Source organism: Seriola aureovittata, chromosome 14 (assembly GCF_021018895.1).
Source record: "Seriola aureovittata isolate HTS-2021-v1 ecotype China chromosome 14, ASM2101889v1, whole genome shotgun sequence".
NCBI lineage: Eukaryota > Metazoa > Chordata > Actinopteri > Carangiformes > Carangidae > Seriola > Seriola aureovittata.
In genome coordinates, this window is record NC_079377.1 from 8236536 (window position 1) to 8258363 (window position 21828).

General features: G+C 42.2%; 1 protein-coding gene across 4 annotated transcripts in view; it reads left to right on the forward strand.

Annotated features, from left to right (window-relative positions):
* Positions 1 to 21828, forward strand: part of disc1 (DISC1 scaffold protein) — a 44475-nt gene that overhangs the window by 15739 nt on the left and 6908 nt on the right. For 3 of the 4 annotated variants that reach the window (XM_056395493.1, XM_056395495.1, XM_056395494.1), the window contains exons 7-12: positions 1108 to 1162; positions 2758 to 2860; positions 3036 to 3224; positions 10094 to 10154; positions 16920 to 17163; positions 19551 to 19595. In XM_056395493.1, coding sequence (XP_056251468.1) covers positions 1108 to 1162; positions 2758 to 2860; positions 3036 to 3224; positions 10094 to 10154; positions 16920 to 17163; positions 19551 to 19595 — 697 coding nt within the window. Of the gene's footprint in view, positions 1 to 1107; positions 1163 to 2757; positions 2861 to 3035; positions 3225 to 10093; positions 10155 to 16919; positions 17164 to 18273; positions 18310 to 19550; positions 19596 to 21828 lie in introns of all 4 variants that reach the window. The other variant, XR_008829564.1, reaches the window with a different exon arrangement.

The following is a 21828-nucleotide window of genomic DNA, read 5'->3' on the forward strand; positions in this document are numbered from 1 at the left end:
CTGACAGAAAATCAACCGGCAGCGATGAACCTATCACCTGAATCTGCAGCTCGCCTCATCTTTACAGTGAGTTTCAGCTCACAGCTTTCCTGCTCTGAGTCACTCTCACAGCTGCCCTGATGTCGTTCTCAGCAGGCAGCTCTAAAAACTCACTGTTAGCTGACACAGTTAAAGACTAGATGGTGAACATAGTGGACTTACATCCACCAGGTAGGCGCCAGGAACACGACTCCAAATTGAATGATAGTGCTCTGTATCTGCTGGTTTGCCATATAAACTGCAGGTTGTTTCTGTTTCCCCCAAAGGACAAAAAAAACATCACCTATTGCAGTTTTTTTTTTTTTTTTTGCAGCTGTGATCAATATTTTTGTAATAACAATGGATCGAATGACTTTGTGTTGTGTGAAAGCCGTTGTTGATAGTGATGAGACCGCACATCATTATCATCATCTGACCCTGCAGCTCCACTCAGCTCAATAGGTGGTGACCGCAAGTCTGAGCAAAAACATCAGAAAAACAAAATGGACGTTGGTTCCAAATGCTTTTCTTCTTTTGTTGTTTTGAATTGAACGTCTTTGGGTTTTGGGCTGTTGGTCAGACAAAGGAGGACCTAAAGACATATGATCAAAATGATTGAGCAAAATATTAATCAATTAAATGATCAAACAATGAAAATATTAATTAATTACAGCCCTAATTTTGTCCTTCAGCACACAGAATAATTCCTGTATCAAACCACAAAATGGTAAATAAATAAATAAAAATCAGTCCAAACACACTTTTTTCATCCAACCAGACTTTAAACCCCCAAACCTCTTATTCTATTATCCGCAGGCTTTTTGTTGAAGTTTCTGCTGCTACAGGACGTAGACTTATCAGTGAATAACTAGTGTCTCCTCTTCTGCTCTCATCCACTGGATGAGACCTTTAAGAAATCCCTTTATAAAAGTTATAACGCACTCAGTAATTCTCTTGACAGTGGATAAACCATTCTGTGTTGAGCAGCCAAATGAGTAGATCCAAAAAAAAAAAGCCCTCAAGTGAAGAAGAAATCACAAGAAATTAGTTTTTATGCTGCACTGCAACATTTTGATTTTCTCATTGCAGGCTCCAGGAGCAGGAACAGGCATTGAATCTGTCCATCAAGGAAGCCACTGCTAAAGTAAGCCACTGTTCCTCTGACTGGCAGCTCAGCCTCCCTTCAGCATGCCAACAGTGATTGAATGTGTATGAATATCTAATGAGTAGTAAGTCAAAATAGACGGTATGTGTTGTGTGCCAGCTTCAGTTGTGTTAAATATGCATACTAAATGTTGATGTCTGTGTTCATGAGCCTGTTTGACAAGGCAGTTGTAGGCTGAGAGTCAGAAACAGCAGGTAACATCCTCTGTTAAACAATATAACAGTGTAAAAAATTCTTATGAGAAAAAGAAAAGCAACCAAATAAGTAAAGTTATGAATGCAGTGGGTTTTCTATGCATGTCAGTGGTGTATTCCTGTGTGTGAATGGCTTTGCCTGCTTCCGTTTGTATGTGTCTCACGGGTTTTCTCAGGGGTTTGCTTTTCCCTCTCACTGATCTCTGCACATACAGTAGATCTGGAAATAGTCGGAAGTCGCAGAAATCTGTAAGAAGTGGTGGGAGCAGCAGGGGGGCAGGGGGCTCCGTAAAGACCTTTTTACTGTCACTATGTCCTTTAGAAAGTCATCATCAAATGGTTGGTTGATGCTACGACTGCACATCAGAGGAATATATTGGTTTTCCACAAAGAGACACTTTTGCCTCAGTCACAAGTCTGTCCATTGTTAAGCTGAAATGAAAAGGTTTGTTCCTAAATGAGATATCCACCATGTGGAAAATAGCACACCGTCTGTGACAAAATGATTGCCGCAGTGAAAATAACTTTCACTTTCCATATTGACTTTTTCGAAATTGACAAATAGCCAGATGTGTTGAAATTAAATCACCAATGTTGGAATTTCTACAGTTTGAGAAGCGCTCCAGAGCAGCTCCCAGTTCATGTAATCTGTGAAATAAAATTATGCAAGCCTGTTTGAAAGAAGTGTTTTCTATATTTCTCTGGGAAGAAAACTCCCTGGAGATGTTCTGCCTCAGAAATACCAACCTATTTGTCAGCCTTTTCAAAGTGCTGCAGAAAACTGTGTCAGATTCAACAAGAAAATGCGTCAGAAAATCCGGCTCCGGCATCCCTTTGAGCAGTGAAAATAGTTCCTCAAAAGAAACGAAGCGGATCATGGGGATTGTATCTGGATTGTGTGTCAAAGTGAATACGTTGGAGAGAACAGAGGTTTAAAGGGCAGAGCGAGGGCAGATGGGGGGCCTGACAAGCTGTATCTGAACCCATCAACTCCGTGAATATTTCAGATCTGAGGTGCTGCGTCCCCATCAGGCCCGTGACATTCAGGGCCTTTTTCCTCTCTGACATTCTAATGGCATCTTTTATGGAGATTTCACATTTCCCTGTCTGTCCACCAGAAAGAGATGCGCACTCTTTCTTCCTAAAGGTTACAGACAAGGTAACACATCAGCGTTGATACTGTGCTGTGTATTCAAAGCGGTGCGGACGGAAATGAATTTGTAAGGCCTTGTAAGAATGAGTGTCAGAGAGAAAATGAAAACGGAATTGGAAATGAGCTTTGCATCCTGTGGGATCCATGTGTCTGCAATGGTTTTGTTAGTTACCCCCCCCCCCCCTACCCTGCTCTCTCCTCTGCCTCTTCTCTTTTCTTTTCCCCAGGTGGTCATGAGTCAGAGGCTGGGCAGCAGCCTGAGGAGGAAAGTCAGTGAGACTGAAACGCAGCTCTTGGCACTGCATGAAGCCAAACTGGCAGCCATCTCAGGTAGCTCTCCGCTCAACCACACCCCAATACACCTCTGCCTGGATTTTACGTCTTTTATTTACCTCATTTATTTGAATCGCCCACCATTAGCCCCGCTTAATTATGCCATTAATGATCAAGACGCTCGTAAATAGGCAGTGTAAGCTTAATGTCCTCCTGTGGTGCACTGGTGCAGGTAATGACTTCAGCAGTGCCAAGGAGCTGAAGGCTGAGATGAAGGCGGTGTACCTGGAGCGGGACCGGCTGGAGGCTCTGGCCAAGAGGCTGCACAGCCTCAGCTCGGGGAGCAGCCAGGAGCTGGCCAGGATGAAGGAGCAGCGGCAGCAGCTCAGGCAGGAGCTGGAGCAGAGGGAGGCCCAGCACGGTGAGTCACTGAGGCCGGTCTGCATCAAGGTCACATGAGCTGCTTTCATCTTAAAGGAGAAACTGGACTGCTGTGGGCAACAGGGTAGAAGTAAGAGTTACAAACCATCCACATGAATTAATTTAAAAATATGTTATCTGAGAGAACAATGCTGTGTTTTTTTCACCTGCACACCGAGACAAGAAAGCATTTGTCGTATTTTTAAAAGGTAGCCCTTCTTTCTTTGAATACACCTTTTTAAGTATCAATCCGAGCGCTCTCTTGATGTAGCTCCACGCTGCGAGGACATCACTGGACAATGACTTTACTCCCAAATGAAGGAGAAGTGCTCTGCTGTCAGTGGGACTTGGATCATCAAATGATTTACCAGCAGGATTGGCAGCTGTTAATAAGAGGAGGGGGGTGTGGTGGTGGTGCAGAGGAAATGATCCTTAGATTGTGTGAAGTAGCCAATTACCTCCAAGCTACTGAGTGCAGACATGACAGTATCGGCAATAACACACACACACACACGTGCACACACACACATACACTCTCCAACCAGAGGAGATCTGAATGCTGCTTAAAGAAGGGGCTTGCTTGCTTTTTAGGGTGGGGTGGGGTGAGGTTAAATTGGTTTGTCCTCCTGGCACTGGCAGAGAGATAAATGGATTTTGATGGCACCACCTGCAGTCTCTCTCTCTCTCTCTCTCTCTCTCTCTCTCTCTCTCTCTCTCTCTCTCTCTCTCTCTCTCTCTCTCTCTCTCTCTCTCTCTCTCTCTCTCTCTCTCTCTCTCTCTCTCTCTCTCTCTCTCTCTCTCTCTCTCTCTAGTCCATCAGTCACAGGGAGATTTCTAAAAAAGGTCACTCCGCTCTCTGAGGCAGTGAGACGGGAGCACGGGGAGAGGAAGGGGGGAACGGTGAAGTGACGGGGCCAGAGCAGGCTGTCGGGGACTGGAGCTCTGGATCGGGCTCCTGCTGCAGACCCCGAAGCATGCAATCAGCCATCTAACTTCCACTGTTATGTAAATCATTAAGGCCTGTGGCTGCAGCGTCACCATTAGTGTCGAGCCTTTGTCCCTGTCTTGAATGCACGCTCGGCTGTCACTAGGGGGCACACTTTCATTGTTGCAATCAGGGTGAGGTGCATCGAGTTTACATGGGGTATGTGGTAATGCATGAACTTGGTATTTTTGTTCATGCCAGTTCCATAAATTCATATTATTGACGTGGACACCGATTCTTTTCGCTTTCAAAACCAATCATCTCTCTTTTCATTCCACCTATGTGCATGAAACTCAGTCACCTGCTTGATTTTTGCTGCTGGAGTACAGTCCTGCACACCATGACTTGCTAACCAACCAGGGGTAGTGACAGCCACCAAAGACACGTTCAGGTTCACATCAGCACCATAAACACACAGAGTGCCTCACGCAGAATAATGCAGCTCTCAAGAACACGGAGGCTGGGAAACCAGTGACATGTAAAACACTCCAGCTAAACAAAGGGGACGGGAATCAGGTGGGTCACACGTCACAAATGTGGGAAGAGACGGCATCTTAATGACTGGTTGTGTGGCGCGCTCAGATGCTCAAGTGGGTGCTCACAATATGGCAGCAGGCACAATTTCACAATGTGTTGCTGACACCAAGCAAAGGGCTCATTAAACTGTCATCCTTTTTGGTAATAAGGGGCTGGCACACGCTAGCTGGAAACTGATAGCCCACAAACAGCACATTACCATTTCTTTAGCTAGGGGGGATTAGAAATTACTTTCTACTTCAAAGTCGAGATGGCCATCCTTTTGGTTTCTGGGGCATTTTTTTTCGCACATGACACTAGTGTCATCGTATAACAAGGAAACCATACGCCTGTTCATGAGAAAGGCTGTTGTCACGGGCTGAGCTGTAAAGCAACACATTGTTCAGCTGATGCCTTGACAAAATCTAAATACATACATTCAGTTAAACTCCACAGCGTTAGCTTGTTGAGCATCTCTGCCCAGTGTACTCTGTGGTGTGGGGGTTTTTGGCCTGGGAGCCATTAAGCCCCTAATTGCCATTGGCTCGATTGCTGATGAATACCAAACCCATTATAGGTCTGATTCCCCATTGAGGGTATAATTTTGTCCCCAAGAGAGATCTGGAGTAATACTAAATTTACAAATAAATAATTGAAGAGCCGAATAAGATGAGTAAATGACCCCCAGGAGTGAGGACATTCAAATGTAGGAGGCAGCGTCAGTGTGTGTTCCTCTTGATTTATCCAAGTATTCTTTTAATGCTACTGTTAGTATGCAGGAGGTATGTTCTGAAACAGCGGAGTAATGTGGCCATCTGTGATGAAGACAGTAAGTTGTCTGCTCCTCATGGCTCCACTGGAACGCCTTTAATTAGGGGTTGTTGTTTTTTGGGGGTTTTTTTTGTCTTTTACTGAATCTTTCTCGCTCTGGTGTCACATCTGTGCAGGTTTATGGAGCCCGTCCAGGCCAAACTCACCTGTGCAACAACACATCAAAATACTGTCACTCTGTGTTATTAAACAAACGCAATTTCCTCTTAATGGAGTGCCAATAGTAAAGGTGAGGACATATATGATTTATTCATGACTCTGCCTCTTTCAGGGTGCTTCTGCTGATGGCATGATGGAACGTATGACAGCTCCTCTCCTAAAGAGCCTGAATGATTGAGAGCGGTGTAGTGGTTAAGTGGACCCAGGAGAATGTTGCCTGGTTTTTGTCTCTGAAGTTTTGGCAGTATTCATTTTTTCCTGTGATTCAGCAGAGGATGTCTTTCCATTGTGAATTTGTCATGAGTATCATAGCATCCATACCCACGAGAATCACTGCAAAAACAAAGAGAAGTTGATTGAGGCACCACTACAGTAGCAACCACCACTGCATCAATCAATTGCTTTTCTTTGAATCAGTAGCGCTCAGTAGAAGGCTGAGGTTCACAGTGTTTGTTATGTCACTTCTAGTGACTACAAATGTGTTTGTCAGCTGTTTGTTTTCAGCCATGCTCAGTCACGATGACAATGTCAGTCTCTCAGTCCTACATTTTGGTGCAGACTGAGAGACAGTATCTCAACAGCTACTGGATGTATTACCATGTGACTTTTCATCTAGTGGCATCACCTGATAACTTTGGGAGAGTTCCACTTTTCTGAGCCTCTAACAAAATGTTATTTTGCTGCCCACAGCAAAATAAGTTCGGCCACTCTTCTAAACAAACTCTGTTTACTCTGTTGACTTGAGTCATAATGTCAGCGAGCACATCTAACATTTCAGTCAGAGCAATTCAGCACCCAGAACTGAAATATATACATATCCACCCAAGCACAGATTTTGTACACACAGCCAATTTTTTGTCAAATGATTCCTTTTGTTGTGAATTCGTGCATAGCCCAACAATATGTTACGCCGTGCCAGCTGCAGTCTGTGCACTGCTATGCTCTGTGATCCCGCGGCCTTAAAGCATCATGGGTTATTGAGTGTCTGTCTGAGATATCAGCCTGTCCCTCTTCCTCCATTAGCTATGCTGCCGGGCTGCAGTTAGGTTCAGATACATTCATACACTGTGAGCGTCTGCATATGCTGACTCTGTGTTTGTGTTACCTGCAGTGCTGTTGCACTCAAACAGCCCGAGCTGAGCTTAAACACATTAATCACAGTCAGTGCCTTCAACTCGATTACAAAGACACACAATTTCTCTTCTGCCTTATTATGCGCAGGCTTTTATAACACGCATATCGGTGGTGCTGCGTTAGCACAGAGCCGCCTCTAATTTGTTCGACAACATGAAGGCCTCGCAGATGTTGGGTGCTTTTATTGTTATGACGCAAGTGAAGAAATTACTGCATTATTCACTTTCAATTAGAGAGCTGTTTAAATGCTTACAATGCCGCAGCAAATCCAAACACCTTGCAATCGTTAACTTCTGCTGGCTCATTAAAGCCCATAACTTCATCATCGTGGATCGTGCATCACTGGGAGATACTGTGTGTCTGCTCCATTTGCTTTGTCTGTCTACATCGCTGATTATAATAATTAGATTCATCTTTTTTTTTATCAACTTTACATCTATTTAGCTGAAGTAATTATTTCTTCATTAGGCTAATGAATGAGCATTTTGACCTATATGAAGCAAATGGCCTCTTTGCAACATCCAGTAATACACTCTCACCATCTTCTAATAGTGTCTCAGCTCTGTTTGTATTATGAATGAGGGGCCTCTTCGATTTTGGCCGGGGTCCTTGGCAAAAATCAGTGATGTTTAGCACCTGCTGAGATCACTGGTGTGAGGGGGAGGCTGAGCTCATGAATTTTCCAATGCGAACGCTGTGAGGTTCCTTCAACACCAAATATATGGCCCCATGTATGAGGGACTAACAGAGTGGCTCTCTTCTTTAGGTTTTTTTTTTTTTTGTGCCAGTTTTATTCGCATGGCCTGCCAATGACAGCAGCCTCCCGCAGACTTACAGGAAGTAGTAATATCACCCAGTGCTCTGGTTCCACTCAGCACAGGAGGAGGCTCTGCTGCTTGATGTCTTGTCCCATTCTATAAAGAAAAGATTATTTTCATCTGTCACGCCCGAAAAGGCTCACTAGTTTTGCCACCGGTTGGCATGGCGACAGGATGGCGCACCGACTCTCCTCGGCATATAACAGTATCAGTACAGGAAGAAATATTAAGTTAACAGTTGATACACTCGTGTCTGTATCTCCCATCTTCATCCGCCTTTAATATTTACTCTTTCTATCCCTCACAATATATTAATTCTAAATCTGGCTCTTGCTCTTGTTCAAGCTGCAGCCTACTTTGTCATCTCGCATCTGTACATGCTCTCTGCCATCCAAAGTCAGGCTTAATGCCCCCATGTATTATTCAGTGGCTATCTCCTTGCACGCTGCTTAACGGAGCCCACATGAATGGAAGTTGACAAGGGAGACTTTGTCAGGATAGGATCTCACATAGCAATTAGAGGGGTGGTAAGTGAGCTGTCTGGTCCACGTACACCAGATATTTGATAGCTGCTCCAGCGGCCTCCCTCTTCCCTCTGATTGAGCAGATTTGGCCACTTTGAATGAAGATGACTCTCAGGCATGATCCCTCTTTCTGTGACACACACACGCAACCCCCATAAATAGCCCGACTATCTCCATCTCAATTCTTCACCAAAGTATGGACGGAAATATGTGTGTGTATAAGTCTGTCTCTCTGTGTGTGTGTGTGTGTGTGTGTGTGTGTCACAGTCACTTTCTCTCAGACATTTTCCTTTACCTCCCGCTGTGCCAGCCCGCAGCCTGTCTCATCCGGGAGCTGATGCTGTCTAATAACCACCATGAAGACAATGATACAAATTATATTTCAAACCTCAGTGTGATTCAGAACACCCAATTAGGTGACTTTCTCTCTGTGTGAGCTCCAGTCAATGCGAGCAAGCTAAATGGCATTACACTGGAGTAGTTTCCAGCAATTTTTGTCTTGAGTGTTCTTAAAATGAAGCGATTTCTATGCAGGACCATCATAGATTTTTTATATGGTATGTGCTCAACTAAAGGAGTAGTTTGACTCTTTTGGAAATATTCTTATTCTTATTCAATTAAATCAATTCTTATTGATTTGATGTTTGATATCACTCATAGCTGTAAAGTAACTCTACTGTCAACAGCAGGTTAGCTTAGTTTAGCATAACCTGGGAGTTAGTGAGCTTTTTTGTTACTTTTGGACGGAGCCAGGCTAGCTGTTTCCACCTGTTTCCAGTCTTTATGCTACGCTAAGCTATCTGGCTGCTGGCTGTAGCTATATAGTTATTTATTTATATATTTCCCATACTGTCGAACTGTTCCTTTAACCAACAAATTAATTTCCCTCCTTCTCAGATTACTTCATTAGAAAACTCTTACAGGCTTGTAGGGATAAAAGTATCCACTGTTTTGAGAGAAAATAGAAGTGACTATAGAAAAGTCTGAAAGAATATAAACAATTCTGTGTAGTACAGTATGTTTTTTGATTCTTCCCTATCCTATTAATCATTATGTGCAACCGCATTGGGTGGCACTGACCCCCCACATTTGGGAGCCACTGCATCAGGGTGTGGGAAAGCACTGAATCTGACTGGTTGTTTAGTTGCACAGATGTTGGGATGGGCAGATGTATCAAGACCAGCTTTGTGTGTGTGGGTGTGTGTGTGTGTGTGTATGTGTGTGTGTGTGAGTGTGTGGGTGTGGGTTTCACTGAGGAGGGGGAGGGTTATATTGAAAGTTATTGCTTTTGTGCACATATATACGTGGTGCAATTTGATACAAGTGCGTCCTATTGTGTTCAAAGATCTGCTGCTGTGGGAGGCATATTCTCATGTTTCATACATGAGCTCATTAACGGCGCTCAGATTGCCCTCCTCTCCATCCTGACTGACGCTCCGCCAGCCTGTGTCTGCCTCCTCAGGCTCAGCTCACTGCTGGCAGAAGGGCACAGGAAGCAACATAAGCTATCCATCCAACTTTATGCCCCACAGAAAATCTGGCAGGATATAAGGACCTATGCCACGATAAAATCTCCTTTTATCCTCAGGCCATCTCCAATTTTATCCCTTCTTAGAGCAGAGGGAATGATCTTTCTTCGATTGTGTGTTTGTCTTAAGAGAGAACCAGCTGGGCTTTTTGCGCTGAAGTGGACTCATGCAGTTTCTCACCACAATTGCCATCGCCAACTGTGATGACTACCTTTCCCAATAAAACCAGTGTACAAGATAGCAAATGACAAGTCAGTTTTAATGGTATTAGAGCTATGATTTGTTGCTAGGATACCCCATCACGGCTAATAAAAGTAATAAATGAAGTGCAAGTAACAGGCCGTTGCCCTCTTTGTGCTTTTCTCTCCGTACAGAAAGCCGACTGAAGGAGAACACTGCCAAGTACATCGAGCTATTGGAGGACAGATTGCACAGGTAAGAGTGTCCTGTGCCATCTTTGTCTTTTTAGTACAGACTTGAAGGCTCAATATTCCTCAGGAGTAAAACAACAAGAAGACATAAACAGAGCAACAGCCCCCGAGGAATTTCCTCTCACCTTTGTCGTCCTCTAACCACAGCGCTGTCTCCCCAATACATCACCTCACCCAGCGCATCATGCATTCACACCTTTTTTCTTATGCTCTTGTCTCCCAGAGCCCCTTTCTCACGTTTCGCTTCATCTCTCACCTGTGCAGTTTTTCTTCCTCTTCCCACCTTCTCACATATTTTCTATACCTTTATTTTTTGATACTTCTACATCAGCTCAGTTTCCACCTCCCTCCCTCCCTCCTTCCCTCCCTCCTCTCTGTAAACAATTTTAGACAAAACAATATCTCTCTGTGTCTGTTTCATTGTTTCTATCTGCGACTCAGAGCTCCTAAACCACCGAGGACAGGTCTGCTGAGGTGCGGGTGGTCGCCCGGCCCGGCCTGACAGTTACACAACAGGATTGTGGGGTGCTGAGTGGCTGACTTTTGGAGCAGAGGGTGTTGAACCCAGTCAACTGTTGACACCATACGTCTGTTTGTGCTTCCTTATGGAGATTAGAGCTGCTTAGCTCGTCTCCCCAGCAGACAGACAGACAGACAGACAGACAGATAGACAGACAGCACCGAGCAGCTGCGACGCATTCGGCTCTTATTCTGCAGCATTTTGGAACCATTTGTGTTTTACAGATGGATGAATAGAGCTAGTTATGTTTTTGTGTACACCATATGAGCTGTGTTTTCCACTCGGTCTTTTCTCTTTCTAAGGAAGGTCAGGCTTTCTGTGCTTACTGCGAGCCAGGAAAAGCCTACAGTATATTGTCAGAGACACAGTGTCTCTGCTTGAGTCTTGTTTCTATTTGTGGTGTAATAGAAGGGTGTAACTTTCTGTGTTGCATCCTTTGAGAGCCAGGGTCACCTCTTTGGATGGGAGCCAGGAGTCAGTCACATACTGCAGAGCTTTTTGTTGTTGAGGGATGCGCAGGTCTATGTGGTCAAGGAGCAACGTGGCTGCGATCTCAGTGCTCAGCAGGGAAGCATGCCTCAGGACCTTTTCTGTCAATAGGGCAGATGGCTGCTTTTGTGTTTTGTTTGTTTGATTTTTCAGAGAGTACCTGTCTTGTGGAAAAAAAACAACAACAAAAAAAAAACACCTCAGTAACACTAGTTGACATACTGGAAGAGGCATTCTCAGGGTATTTACAAAATGGGTAAAAGCACAGCCCATGTGCAGTACATATACAGTACAGGACGACAGAGCTAGACACATACTGTACAGTAGATGCAAGTCTTTAAAGGATGCTGCACAGGAACACAGGAACTTACTTAGACAGAAAAAATCATCAAAAAAAAACCCATATAGATACAAATACTGTCCCAAAAACAAGAGCTACGTGAATATTAAAAAACTACAAAGTCTCTTCTATTAAAGTTGTACTAAAGTTGGAGGATTCACAATAGTCAAATTTCAAAATGGATCAAGAGCCAAAATCACTGCATCCTACAACTTCCATAATTCAACTCAATAGCATTTGTTATTGCTCCACACCTCCAGTGTACACCACAGCCTTTCTGTTAGGGATCTGATGTCTGCAAACACAAGCTGAGATGACGCCCTCCGGATCCATCACTTTGGTCCACACTGAAATATCTCAACCACCATTTAATGGAGTGGCACAAGCTTTTGTAGATACATACATGGTTCTCAGAGGATGAATCCACCATCATTAGTGATCACCTGATTCTAATAGAATCCAGTCTTGGTCAGACTTTGGAAAGCTCTCTCCAGGGCCACAGAGGACACGATAGAAGACTAGTACTCCCTGTGATGAATAGAATCAGTGTCCCCAAGAATAACAATAATAATAAGAATAATAAGAAAAAAAAACTAAATAAAACTCCATGTCTATTAATTGTCATCTAATGTACTGTATGCCCCTGAGATTATGAATCCAGAAGGTCTCTTTCTCTTTCCTAAGGAAGCCATTTTAGTCCCAGTCCCAATACCAATAAAACAAAAATAATAGTTCATTGAACGCTTAGCCTTGAAAAGAGTCTGGCTACTGGGTGCTTTTTATCTCCCCTTTTAATGGAGCTCGTATGTTCTGTGATGCTATCTCTACGTTTATTGCTTCAACCGCCCGTTATATGGATCACATGTATCTAACCAGGTTACCATTGAAAGAAAAATCACATTAATGGACAACTCCTTCAGTATTGAGTACTCTAAAGTAATTTACTTGCTCATCACAGTCTATATTAATTGATTGGCTCTCCAGCCTTGGATCTGTTTCTATAGCCAGAAGTGTTCCGGATCAAATCACATATACAGCTTTAGCTTCAGGCGAAGACCAGCAGCTTCCACCAGCTCCAGTTTGGCACAGTGACACATTTCTTGACCGCATGGGAAATTGTCCCCATATGCGCATGTACACATTTACTGTACACGCACACACATTCACACACATTCACACAAATGCACCAATCATCCACTGTAAATTTTATCTGTCAGCTCTAATGTACATTGATGGCGTGCTGTGGTGATGGGAGGTGAGAAGAGGAGAGGAGGAGGGGGGGCGGGGAGGAGAGAGGCAGATTAGTACTGGTGAGATGTCTGGTCTCCGTGGAGACGGATGGTGTTGAAAAAACCAATTATCTCTTCCTTGCTAAAGACTAGAACAGGATGTTAGAGCAGCGCAGATGCTGTAAGTGTGTCACCAGAGCAAAAAACATTTTATTCAGATTAGCAGCGCCGCACACTTGTTTAAAACATTATGTAGATGTTTCATTAGGAAATGCCTCTCGTATTTTTCCTATATTTATGCAATCTTCTGCTGAGATTTGGATGCCATTTATCATATTTAATGGACACAATGCAACTGGTGGAGAAGTCATTAAAATACTCTGTCAAGACATGTTCTTTTAGTTAAAATCGAAGACATGCTGAGAGCATCTAGGGAGGGGAAGTAAGTGAAAGAAAACAACTCTATTATCACTTGTAATGTACAAAATCTTGAATGTACATAAGATAAATGTTTGAATGTTTGAAGCACAGGGACACTGGTCGCTCAAGGGGCTGCTGCAAAAACCTCCCCAGACATCAAGCTGCCCACCTTACAACCGCTTCACTTCATTCACCACCCATCACATCTCATCCAGTAGTCACCACCTTTCACCATATTATTAGCACCTCTCGTCAGCTGGTGTCCTTCGAGTTGTTGCCACATGATTAACGTGAAAGATTTCCATCTCCTTTTTCCTTCTCTAATGTGTGAATTCTCATTGTGTTTGTGTTTTTTTGTGTACTCGACATGAGAGGCACTGACTTGAGACCACAGGTGAAAATAGCACTAATTTCATTTCAGTCAGGATGCTAATTTCTTGGGGAAATGGTGCTTACTTATCGCTCATAGCCTGATCTTTTAGATAGCCAAAAACGTCCAGCTGTGCCTGAAGATAGGAGCTGTTTTTCACAGTCTGTCTCATATTAGTATTCAGGTGTGAAAGCTGAAGATGCAGCTGAGCATATGAGTATATATGCTGGATAGAGTGCAGACTATTGGCCAGACAGTGTGTGAACCCGCTTTGTGCCTTTTCCCTCTAGAGAGCTAAGACTGAACCTTCTAGTAGCAGCAGGACCAGACCGCTGCTGCTCCGTTCAATACTAATCCGTCCTCTGTAGCTGTCTGTGTGTGCACGCGATGCCTAGAGGAGAAAGAGCAGTTCTCTCAGTCAGCAGTCCCACGGGGGGGGGGGGGGGGGGGGGCTGAGAGACTGTAGAAGGAGTGTGCCTGCCTGTCTCTCCTTCTTATTACTGGGCCATCAGTGGAGCAGCACGCCCACACCCTGCCACTGTCAGATGGCAGGGCCGAGCGGCTGCCACCAATTAACCCCCGGGCGAGGAGGTTCATACCGACGGGCACCAGGACGCCACCATCACAGGGATGCTTAGGCGCTGACATGTTGTCTGAATTTCCTGTACAGGGCCTCGATGCCAGTGCCAGTTATTTGTAATGAATTGTGGTTGTCATTGAAGAGGAGTTTGTAGTGATACATGAAGCAGGCTTTGACATTTTTAGAGGAATTGATGATTGTACAACACTGAATCCCCACAGAGATTGATTTATGGGTGTGTGTGTGTGTTTGTGTGTGTGTTAACACACACAAGTTAACACATATGTGCCCAACCATATCTGCAAATGTGTGTATGTGTGTGTGTGTCCCTCTCCACTTCAGAAGAGACAAATAACAATGGCATGGCTCACTGGGTGCATCCTCACTATAGCAGAATTCAGCAGCGGCAGCGTTGAGTAGAGAATTAAGGGGGGGGGGGGGGGGGCTGGGGTGAGCAATTTTTCTATTGTCTGTGTGCCAAATGAAGGTTAGAGAACGGCTGAGAGGCGTGCGTTGGCAGGGCACAGAGGTTGGCAGCCTTTTCAGACAGGAGATAGGCTGGAAAACAAGTGGCATTCAATTTTTGGGCGAGAGACGAAGGAACAGAGGGAGAGATTAAATAATACTGTCTGGGTGCATTTTGCCTTTGAGTTTGTTTACATATGATGGGGAATGAGCAATTTCTCAAATCTAACTGAGCAGCAGGGAGGTGTACTCTAGGTGAAATTACTGAATATATTATAGAGGCTTATATGTAAGTATATTTCTGCTTAGAGTTTGAAATTGTTGTGTTTTTATCGTTCTTACTCACTCAATGTGCGATTTAGTGTTTGTGAGAGAGAATCTGGGTTGGGAATCGACGCACACACACACGCACGCACACACACACACACACACACACACACACACACACACACGATTCATCTAATATGTAATATGTATAAAACCGTCCCTGCCTCCTGTCAGCACAAGATGGATTCCAAGGTTGTTATTGACAAGTAGAGTAGAGTATTAGAGTATTAAAGTATTAGAGTATTAGAGTATTAGAGTATTTCCTACTTTGAAATATTGATGCTCTTTAGTGTGGAACCTTTGATTTTGGTGTGTCTCTTAAAACTTATTGAAGGTAGAATTAAGATCAATGGATGTCGGCCCCCTGAAATGCCACCTGGGACCACATTTATTTGGGAATGATATGTTACCCAAAGGTCACTGAAAGAAGAAAGGGGGATAAATATGAATAAATATTTCAAAGGTCAGAGGTCTCAAATGTCAGTCTGTGGAGGGGTATTTCATTTAAATGTAATGGGAAAACTTATTTTTGAGTTCCAGAAACACCTGCTTATAGTTCAACACCAACACTGTCATCACCATGGTGGACTGCTGCTTTCACACAGTGGCTAGCTTAACCTAAATGATGGGACAATGAACAGAGAGCTCCACTGGACGGTGACCATCGCTCATTTTCTAAATAATACATTCAGTCAGTTGTAGCTGCTTTAATTGTTCTCTTCTGTTTTTGCGCTCAGAGCTTGGATCTGAGATGTCACAGGGTTCAGGGCGAGAGACAGTGAAATAGGATGAGTGATTGTAATTCAACGACTAGATAAACAAAAAACAATCTTTTTGTCCTCCCCCTGAACTAAAGCTCAGTGACCCCAGAAGAGATGAACACATCCAGGCTCTCTTTTCTCTCGCCACTGTGGCTCTCTGAAGGAAAGGGCAGCCTGAAAGCAGGACATTCACTCTCATTACATTTCGTCAATGGAATTCAAATCTTTGAATGATTTATTTCTCCTCTGTCACTCTTTTGAGCAAGGCTTTATTATAGTGATGTGATTAAAGATGTCCTTTGCTGTGCCTTTGCATCTACTGTGCTCACTTATCAGGTAGTCACAGCCATGACATGCATGCAATAACTCATACTGTCGTCTGTCCTGTTTTCCCGATATTAGTGTGATCATGATGTTTACACTTCTTGTCTGTATACTTTAATTTAACATCTTATAACCCTATGAATATATATTTAGTTTACATTTGTACAACATGGAGTTGGGAGACAGCTAGCCTAGCTTCATCCAATTAACATGCTATGTCTCAGTTGTTTAATTCATAAACAACCAGACACCATATACAAAGAGTTATGTACTTGAAATATTATTTAAATTTCTGTTTGTGTATGTATTTAAACAACAGTGTTTAGAAATGAGTGAGTTTAAGAGGTGCTGGTTGATGTATTATTGAACAGAAGCATGCTAGCTGTTTCCTTCTGCCTTCCTTCCTGTCTTTATGCTAAGCTAAGCTAATCATCTCTTGCGTCTAGTGCTATACTAAATGGCAGATGTGAAAATAGTATGGGCATTTTTAAATTTTGTTGTGTCCACATTATTTTGTGTCCAAATTGTTTATAGAACTAAATTATATTTAAATCTTTGCCTGTATCAAAACTTTTAAGTAATAAATATGTTACTGCTAAATAGTATTGTATTTAAAGTATCATATACATATTACCAGATCATATTAGTATGATATTGCATTTGCTTTATTCACTATGAAGTTGATTCATGTTTTTTCATAGTTTAATCATATCATATAACATATAATATGTTGTGTATCAATATATCATATCACATTGTATCGCACATTGTATCATATCTTATATTTTACTGTATTGTCACATTTTGAATCTTTTATCGTATTGTAATGTATCAAATCTTTTATCGTATTGTAATGTATCGAATCTTTTAATGTATCATATCATATCTGTTATCATATCAATATCCTATCATCTCGTAACATTACGGTCTCTTGCTCCCTGTAGTTGTGGCTGTCCAGGCTTGGAGCGGATTTGGGAAGCTGACCTGGAAGCGTGTCACCTGTTCTTGCGAGGCCTCCAGTTGCGGACTCCCAGCTGCAGTGGAGCAGACATCGAAGACCTCTCCGCTGCAGCAGTTTATCCTCCTGCCCATCCATGTACCAAAGAAGAAGAAGACTGCGCCATGCTCACTGCTTTGGGAGGACGCTGGTGCCCCGAGGCCAACTTACAGAACTCAGAGTTCACCAAGGTACGCAACAATGTCTTGTTAACAATACACAATGTATTATTCATGTAGATGCCCATGCATGCATTGCAGAGTTCAGACAGAGATTTAGAGCATCTTGAATATAAAAGATTGAGGCGTTCCATAGCTGAAGTCTTAGATATTTTCTTCACATAACTCCTCTTTGACACAGAAAGGTCAAATGAGGATTACCTGTTTCCTAATTCACGCGCTTTTTCACTGTGGTGTGAAAAGTGACCTCTGTCAGTCTCAGCACTTGACTGGAGAGGACATTCAGCTGCTGTCAGAATGTAAAAGTCTGTCGACTACAGTGAGATGAGCAGCAGTCTATTAGTAAGTTTGCTTGAGGGTATTTTTAAACCAGGAAAAATGAAAATGTGGGCGTGTGGGAGTCAACCATTTGGAAACATTTTGGCTTCCTTCAAGAGTTTCATTTTACAGAGCGCAGATTTAAGAGTCTGTTTCTGCATGATTACATGCATTTAGAGGGATTGCATGTGCGTGTGTGTGTGTGTGTGTGTGTGTGTGTGTGTGTGTGTGTGTGTGTGTGTGTATTCTCTGTGTTGGTCTATCCCACAGTGAGCTGAGGTCCACTGCCTCAGGGCCAACTCATTCTCTCCTCTCCTCACACTTTCCTCCGCCCACGTAGTCTAACACACTTGTCTGAGATAGGAACAAAGCCAATAAAAATACAGCACACTTGTTTTTGTGAGACTATATTTTTGTTACTTTGGCTCAGAGATTGTGATTTAACATAATATTTGCTGTTTCTCAGCAGCAGGTGATACATTCAACGTACTTATTTCAGTATGGATTTACTGGATTGTGGCCATTGACAAATGTTTGTCGATGGTCTTTGCTGGTGCTGTTGGCAGAATTTCCACTTGCATGTATTCTAATTAGAGGCTGTGGATTTTCATTGTCATGTTTAATTCTACCACGTTGCTGCAACCTCTTTAACTTCCCTCACAGTCTCTCTCTGTGCATCCATAAATATACACTTTGCATTGATGTCTTCTGTCCCTGCACTGCCTGACTGTTTTCTATAAACTGCATGAATCTATTTCCTGCTTTCCCTTTGTTTCTCTCTGCTTTTTCTTTATGCTCCTAAAGCCTGGCCCCTCCTAACATTTCTCCAAGAACTAAAAGGTGAGACAGCCAACCAATTCTCTCCTTTTTTTTTTTTTTTTGTCTCAGTGCTTTGCACTCTATTTTCTGTGTCCCCTAAACTGGAAACATTAGAGCTCAATGTAGCAAAAAGTTCTCTGGCTGCAAAAATGTTATTAAAAAAAGTTATAGATTTTTAGCAGAAATCCTTGAATATTTCAGAGCATCAGTGCAAACCTGCATCCTTTCTGTGAATATGAGTCACAATATCACTCTGAATTATTTTGCACAAAAAGAACCTCTGACATCTGTGGACAGAGAAGAAACATAGATGCTCTTTGCAGCATTTAACATTTAATGAATGACAAAACATTCATTCCATTGCATTCCCTCCCTAACATACTTTCATATCAATAAGCACAAGAGATGGATAACAGTGAATTCAGTGGACATTTTCTACAGCTCTCTGTCTTGGGGAAAATATAAGAGATACATAAAAACATTTTTTAGTAATATTGTCATTTTTCAGCCGTTTAATATCACCCTGCATATGTAAAGCTTCTACTTTTCTTTTTTTCTGAATATTCAAGGACCCAAATATATTAATAAAAGTCCTTCACTGTGGATGCTAGTTTGGTAGATGTGAGTGTTTTCATCTCAAGGCCACAGGCAGTAGAAGTATTTTATCAGTTGGATGCCAGAAAACGTTTGTTTCTGTGGCTAGAAGACTGCAGGTGACAGATTATATGTTGCTGTGAGATGGATGTAATTGGAGAGAGCGAAGACAATCCAGTTTGTGTGACCGCTTCAAAATTGCAGGGTTTAACAATCTCACATCAGATACAGTGTGAAGAGTTATAGATGGTCAGCTGCACCTGCGTTTACTGGAGCGCCTGACGCCTGCTAGATGTTACACAATTTTTAATTAGAAAATAGTAATTAAAACTTTGCTGATTGTCATTTGTTGTTGCTCTGCCTTCTTATGTACTTACCCTAGAGCCACAAACAATATGTTAGCCTCTAATAGGTACAGTGATTAACTCCTTCCTTAGTGAAGAATGTACAATTACATACTTTGAATACTAACAAAGAAACCTGCAGTGCAGATGAGCCAGTTAATCTATTTTCTCCTTGTCAGTTTTGGTGATGAATAATTACAACCTCCTCTCATTATGATGATGCTGCACACATACAGTACACAGCCAACATAATTGCATTTTCAATTATTCATGAGCAGGTTTATGACTGTGTGGCCTCAACAAATGTTTCCCTTTTTGTTGCAGAAATTGGAGGAGTTTTTGTTCTGCATGGAAGATAATCACCAAGAGGTTGGTAACGCCAAAACTGTCACTGTACGGCTGAATGTTATCAGTGTAATTAAAGTGTCACTTGCATTGACACTGGGCTTACTGGGACACAGAAGAATCCATTAGTTGACCTTAACTTAAACATGACCCCTGTCACCTTTTTGATGGTCTGATCAATACTGATCTACATGAGGAGCCTGGGTCGTTGTCGCAGACTGTCTGAGTTTGCACAACGGGTTTGAGGACTTTTATTTATGCAGGGGAGGGATTTGCTGAGCACGTTTTCTCCTTTCAGCACCTTCCTGCTTTAAATCCATACATTTATACCCATTCACACCTGGTAGCCAAACAGTACATCACCACCTACACTTGTTAAGGTGTTCCATGCAGTCTGATAATGGTTATAATTCCTCATAAATCAAAAACATGAGTCGGAGCCGACAAAAGAGAGAAAATCCACTTGGTCAAAACCATTTATAAACATTTGTAAGCTTGACAGACGCTGCTTGCCTCTAATTAAATTCTTCATTTTAAATTCCAAACTTCCTGCAAAAGCTGCAAATTAAAGGTCAGTGAAATGACTTTTTGCCAAGCCAGTAACAAATCTATGCTCATGCAGAAAGTGGATGGGAGGGTGACTTGCATATCTGAAGTACACAACTCTGAATCACGTTGAGTGATGGAGAACCTAGCTGACACAGAATGGTTCAATCACAATAAACTATGATACATGACTGAGGCAGATGATATGATGGCTGTTGAATGGTATTGGTATCTTCATCTTGATGGTGTTGTGTTAGCGTTGTGGAGGAGTTGGATTCTCCGCCTCGCAGAGCGCCTGACCTCCTTCTCCTTTCCATAATGACTTTAAGTAAATGATTTCCACTTAGCTGCTGCCAAAGCTGCTGCCCTGCTACCACAATGGAGATTGATTGGTGTGTGTACGTTTGTGCAAGTGTGTGTTTCAGCACTGCTCTATTTTCTTCTAATCTCTACTAATTGTTCTTTTATCCTCTCAAGGTCCTTACATTAACCTCTTCATACTGACCCCCGTACAAAACAACAATGGAGACATAATTCAATTCAAATGTTGAACGCTTTTGATTAGATTTGTTAATCTGGTAGTTTGGATGATAATGTCATGAAATTTATGCCAGCCATGTTAGATTTGAGATGATTGCTGCATTACAATTCCTTATTGCACACTAATTGCACACATTAGCTACTATATATATATATATATATATTTTCGTTTTATATATATATATATATATATAATATATATATATATAATATATATATATATATATATATATATAAAAATAAAAATAATACTTTGTATTTGCAGTAAGTACACGGTATGCAACATCACCTTTGCCATTTTGTTCTAACAGGTAATGAGGTACAGTACATGTGCAGTCAATCAAACTGTATCTGTGCTTCTGCCAGCCAAACTTCACAGAGACAAAGCTTGATGCTTTTCCAAAAAAACAGGGACAGTTGTAGAGGCTTGTGCATTGTGGGACAGAAGTGTAAACTGACAGCAGACTCAAAAACCGAAGTTGCATCCAAATCCTACTTAACGCTTGAATAGTGACAAAATTAAGAGTACTCAAAACTGTCAGTGGAGTGTGCTGTTGATAGACACTATTGTCCCACAGTAAAATGCAAAATGTGAATGGTGGTGAAGTAGTTCCAGGAGGATCCTGGAAAACCGAAAAACCACGAAATGAAAGTTGTAAATTATTTGACAAAAGGATTTTCGTTTTTTTCTCCGAGGTTTAATTGTCAGTGACATTTCAAAGTTGCAGTGAGGCGCACATATGTGACATTTCCTGTCTGTATAAAACAGCAGCTGAAGTTCTTGTACATTTCAACAGTGTACTAAAAAGACTAACAGAGTAGATACTGTGTTCATTTAGTATGTGAAGTTGAACAGGAACTACAGTCTTGTTGACATCTCATACTGTAACATCTTACACTGTAATGAGATTGTAGTATTTCTAAGAGTGGACGCAGTAACTTACTAACAGGGCATCGGTGATAACAGACGCTAGTTCATCATAAGCTAGTTAATTTCCTCTTGAGTCTGAAATGAATTCAGCTATTTTATTGTTTGTAAAAGCAATTATGACCTAATGCTTGTACAATATTGTTGCTTTGTACTGCCTGCCCGGTGCAAAGTGTCAGGCCTAACAGTACCCATGGGAACACACACAATTACCTGCTGCCTCTCACTCATTATTGCTTAAAT